At 47.4% G+C, this 5682-nt stretch overlaps 1 protein-coding gene across 1 annotated transcript in view; it reads left to right on the top strand.

Moving 5' to 3' along the window:
- The window catches only part of LCT (lactase), a 56535-nt gene that overhangs the window by 36004 nt on the left and 14849 nt on the right, over nucleotides 1-5682 (top strand). Inside the window, exons 9-11 of the mRNA XM_011937746.1 lie at nucleotides 641-705; nucleotides 1278-1568; nucleotides 2229-2427. Of these exons, the coding sequence (XP_011793136.1) occupies nucleotides 641-705; nucleotides 1278-1568; nucleotides 2229-2427 (555 nt within the window). The remainder of the gene's footprint in view (nucleotides 1-640; nucleotides 706-1277; nucleotides 1569-2228; nucleotides 2428-5682) is intronic.

Raw genomic sequence — 5682 nt, 5'->3', positions numbered from 1 at the left:
ATTAGCCAGGTGTGGTGGCGGGCGCCTGTAGTCACAGCTACTCAGGAGACTGAGGCAGGAGAATGGCGTGAACCCGGGAGACCGAGCTTGCAGTGAGCCGAGATCGCACCACTGCACTCTAGCCTGGGCGACAGAGTGAGACTCCGTCTCAAAAAAAAAACAACAAAAAACAAAAAACAAATCAAAAAGATTAGCCGAGTATGATGGTGTGCTCCCATAGTCCCAGCTGAGGCAGGAGGATCACTCAGCCTCCCAAGTAGCTGGGATTACATGCATATGCCACCACACCCAATGAATTTTTTATTTTTAATTTTTTTGTAGAAATGGGGGTCTCACTATGTTGCTAGGGCTGGTCTTGAACTCCTGGCCTCAAGTGATCCTCTTCCCTTAGCCTCTGAAAGTGCTGGAATTACAGGTCTGAGCCACAACACCTGGCCTGCATGTGCTATACTTTTTATACTGCTGGCCACACGGTCGGTTTATTGACATGAGCACCACCAGAAACATGAATAATGCAGTGCTCTACAACGTTACAATGGCTACAAAGCACTAGGCAATAGGAATGTTTCAGCTCCATTATAATCTTATGGGACCACCATCATATATCAGGTCCGTCATTGACCAAAACACTGTTCTACAGCCCATGACTATGACAAGTCCCTGCTGGACCCTTTTATTCCTCAGCTAGATCCTTCCAAGCAGGCAGTTTGCTCACGTTGGCTCTCAGCATGGATCTGAGCTTATTCTGATGTCCTAACAACATCACATTGCTACTGTATTCATCCAAAATGAGGCTCACTCCTACAGAAAATAGGATGGTTTTATTTTTTCCAAGAAAAATGGAATACGAAAAGGCAAGTGACTTGCCTGGCAGGTAATGATGGTTCCTGCTTTCCATCTTCTGCCTGCGTCTGTCTCTGTGCAAGAGTGGACCTGCTGCATGTGTAGAGAAAGCCAGGGGAGTTCCAAGACTGAGTGGGGGCCAGAGCAGGCTCCCAGAGAAGGTAACCACACTTGGCTAATCTTTTTGATTTTTTTATAGAGATGGGGTTTTGCCATGCTGCCCAGGTTGGTTTTGAATTCCTGGGCTCGAGCGATCCTCCCATAGCACTGGGGTTGCTGGCATGAGTCACCATACCTGGACCAATGTGCTTGTTTTAAACTAAGCATTATCACAAAAGAGTAAACGTCCTGACCTGAGACTCACCCAGTGGCAGAAAGAAGCCTGAGAGTGCTTGACAGAATGACCTAATTAGACCGTGTCTTGTCATCTTGAGATCGAAGGTGCGTGGAGAGCAGATGGCAAAGGACTCAGCATTTGGGACACGTTTTCTCACACACCGCTGAAGGTTGAGAACGATGCCATCGGAGACGTGGCATGTGACAGTTATCACAAGATTGCTGAGGATCTGGTCACCCTGCAGAACCTGGGCGTGTCCCACTACCGTTTTTCCATCTCCTGGTCTCGCATCCTCCCTGATGGAACCACCAGGTACATCAATGAAGCGGGCCTGAACTACTACGTGAGGCTTATCGATGCACTGCTGGCCGCCAGCATCCAGCCTCAGGTATGGTGGGGCCTGGCCAGGCCTTGGGAAAGTCCACATGCGGGAACCGGCGGGTCCGGGGGAGCACATTTATCTTGTAAGCAAAATGCTGGTTTCAAATTTAGCTTTTGTTGTTGTTGTTGTCATTATTGTTGTTGTTGTTTTTGAGACGTAGGTAGTCTCGCTCTGTCCTCCAGCCTGGAGTGCAGTGGTGGATCTCATTTCTCAGCCTCCTGAGTAGCTGGGCTTATAGGCACGCACCACCATGCCTGGCTAATTTTTGTATTTCTAGTAGAGACAGGGTTTCACTGTATTGGCCAGGCTGGTCTCAAACTCCTGGCCTCAAGTGATCCACCCACCTCAGCTTCCCAAAGTGCTGAGATTATAGGTATGAGCCACCGTGCCTGACCTCAAATTTAACTTTTTAATTGTTGGTAAAGTCATATGGTGCAGAATTCAAAAAGCATAAAAGAGCTTCCTTCCCAACTTTGACCTCAGCCATCTAGTTCTCCATGAAAGCAATTTATCCCTTTCCTAAAAGAAAAAGAAAAAAATCTTTGAGCCTTTTTGTCTCATAAGTCACTCTCAGGATTAGCAGCAGACGTTGATGCTGGCACATCTAACCTAGGGCTTCCCATGGAAAGCACGATTGACGCAACAGCTGATCTGGCTTCTTCCCAGGTGACCATTTACCACTGGGACCTACCGCAGGCGCTTCAGGATGTGGGAGGCTGGGAGAATGAGACCATCGTGCAGCGGTTTAAGGAGTATGCAGATGTGCTCTTCCAGAGGCTGGGAGACAAGGTGAAGTTTTGGATCACGCTGAATGAGCCCTTTGTCGTTGCTTACCAGGGCTATGGCGATGGAACAAAAGCTCCAGGTAAGTCCCAGCCCTGGCTCGTCAGCTCTTTGGATCATGGCATTCTTAGCACATCAAGAGTTGAAATCCAAATGGCACAGGAGGAGGCAGCAAAGAAAGCCCCATGGCAGAAACCCTGCTTCTTGCTCAGGGCTGTAGAGGATTCCCTCCTGACGTTGCATTGCCAGCCATGAATTTCACATCTCAGTACCTCAAGGTGGGTTCGTTTCTTTGCTCTGTGACTCTGATCGGCCTCAGGTGGGCAGCTCTCTGAGATCAGAGATGTGGGCAAATTGATGTGGGGAAGGACAGTTTGTCAGGCTGTACAGATCTACAGTCTGTTTCCACAATTCCCAAACCCCAAAGGTTCTGACAATTGGTTTGGCTGACCTGAGCTCATTTAATGGTAGTGAAAGCTGACTCAAACCAACAGGAGGCTGCTCATGGTCTTTATCGCACTGAGCGAACATTCCTATGTTCTGCTGCACAGATATCAGTGTGCTTGACTATGGAGAGCTGTCCCGGGCCCATGGGACTGGTAGGTACTTTTCTCAAAGGAAACATTTAATTCCAAAACACATCTGAACCTCAAAGATTTTTTTTTCCTTTATCTTTGGTTGATATGCAATAATTGTACATATATGAAGGGGCGGCCTTCCCCTCCACACCTGTGGGTATATCTCATCAGGTGGGACGAGAGACTGAGAAAAGAAAGAAGACACAAGAGACAAAGTATAGAGAAACAACAGTGGGCCCTGGAGACCGGCACTCAGCATACCAAGGACCTGCACCGGCAGCGGTCTCTGAGTTCCCTCAGTTTTTATTGATTATTATTTTCATTATCTCAGCAAGAGGAATGTGGTAGGAGAGCAGGGTGATAACAGGGAGAAGGCCAGCAAGAAAACATGTGAGCAAAAGCATCTATGTCATAATTAAGTTCAAGGGGAGGTACTATGCCTGGATGTGCACATGGGCCAGATTTATGTTTCTCTCCGCCCAAACATCTCAGTGGAGTAAAGAATAACAAAGCAGCATTGCTGCCAACATGTCTCGCCTCTCGACACAGGGCAGTTTTTCTCCTATCTCAGAAATGAACAAATGTACAATCGGGTTTTAAACCGAGACATTCAGTTCCCAGGGGCCGGCAGGAGACAGTGGCCTTCCTCTATCTCAACTGCAAGAGGCTTTCTTCTTTTACTAATCCACCTCAGCACAGACGCTTCACGGGTGTCGGGCTGGGGGATGGTCACCTTTCTCATCCCACAAGGCCATATTTCAGACTATCACTTGGGGGGAAACCTTGGACAATACCCGGCTTTCCAAGGCAGAGGTCCCTGCGGCTTTTCACAGTGCATTGTGCCACTGGTTTATTGAGACTGGAGAATGGCAATGACTTTTACCAAGCATACTGCTTGTAAACATTTTGTTAACAAGGCACCTCCTGCACAGCCCTAGATCCCTTAAACCTTGATTCCATACAACACATGTTTCTGTGAGCACAAAGTTGAGGCAAAGTGATTGTTAATTTGTAACAAATTAACAGCATCTCAGCAAAGCAATTTTTCAAGTTACAGGTCAAAATGGAATTTCTTATGTCTTTCCTTTCTACACAGACATGGTAACAGTCTGATCTTTCTTTCTTTTCCCTACACATATATATGGAGTACAAAATATATTTTGATACATGTATACAATGTGTTATGATGAAATCAGAGTAATTAGTATATTCATAACCTCAAACATTCATCATTTCTTTGTGTTGGAAACATTCTGAGTCCTCTTTTCTAGCTTTTTGAAAATATACACTCAATTCTTTTTTTAAAATTATTATTTATTTATTTATTTATTTATTTTGAGACAGAGTCTCACTCTGTTGCCCAGGCTGGAGTGCAGTGGTGTGATCTTGGCTCACTGCAACCTCCGCCTCCCAAGTTCAAGCAATTCTCCTGCCTCAGCCTCCCCAGTAGCTGGGACTACAGATGCATTGGGCTTAGCTTCCTAAGTGGGCTGAGGCTCTTGAATTTGGGGCATGTTTCTTTACCCCAACAGAAGAATTTGATTTGGAGATGATCAGTCATTAATGCTTGCTGTGGAGTCATAGGTACTGGCAAAAAAGTAAGATCGACAGATGATCTGTTGGTCTTTCAGGGCGTATGTCACTCTTAGGACAACAACCTTGAATTGAGGAGCTGACACTGGGTTGGCTGTGTGGAGGTCCTGACTCCTGGTGTCAAGCTCTCCTCTGCTCCCTTTGGGATGTTCCCAGCCTACAGGCTCGATGGTGTAGACCTTCGAGGGTATGTCGCCTGGTCTCTGATGGACAGCTTTGAGTGGCTGAATGGCTACACGGTCAAGTTTGGACTGTACCATGTTGATTTCAACAACATGAACAGGCCTCGCACAGCAAGAGCCTCCGCCAGGTACTACACAGAGGTCATTACCAACAATGGCATGCCACTGGCCAGGGAGGATGAGTTTCTGTACGGACGGTTTCCTGAGGGCTTCATCTGGAGTGCGGCTTCTGCTGCATATCAGGTGAGGAGTTCAGGGTGGTGGGACACCGCTGACCACACACCTGCCCTGCACCAGGCTGTCAGTTCAGTGCTGGGAAGGGCACATGCATGAACAGGAGATTCCAGCAGACCCATGGAGGGGCAGCATGGGGTCTGGGCGGTCCTCTTCCAGACAGCCTGGCTTCTTCACAGCCTCAAATTTACCCAGACCAGCACGGTGAGGCTCGCTGTCTTGAGATGAGTGCTTGCAGGGCCAGACAGAGCAGGGAGAGCCTGGGCAGAAGCACCTGGGCAAAGACACACAAATACAGTCACGCATCGCTCACGACAGGGATTTGCTCTGAGAGGTGTGATGTTAGGCGAGTTCATAGTTGTGTGAACATCACACAGAGTACACTTACACACACCTAGATAGTATAGCCTACTATACACCTAGGCTACATGGTATAGCCTAGTGCTTCTAGGCTACAAACCTGTACAGCCTGTTACGGTACTGAATGCTGGAGGCAGTTGTGACACAGTGTTATTCGTGTATCTAAATGTAGAAAGGCACAGTGAAAATATGGCATAAAAGCTGGACAGGGCACTTACCGTGAATGGAGCCTGCGGGACTGGAAGTTGCTCTGGGTGAGTCAGTGAGTGAGGGGTGAGTGAATGGGAAGGCCTGGGCATTACTGTACGCTACGGTGGACTTTATGAACCCTGCACACTTATGCTACGCTACGTTTAGTTTTTAAATGTTTTTCTTTTTTTTTTTTTTTTT

Source organism: Colobus angolensis, unplaced genomic scaffold (genome assembly GCF_000951035.1).
Source record: "Colobus angolensis palliatus isolate OR3802 unplaced genomic scaffold, Cang.pa_1.0 Scaffold168, whole genome shotgun sequence".
Taxonomy (NCBI): Eukaryota; Metazoa; Chordata; class Mammalia; order Primates; family Cercopithecidae; genus Colobus; species Colobus angolensis.
This window is presented reverse-complemented; position numbering and strand designations above follow the sequence as displayed.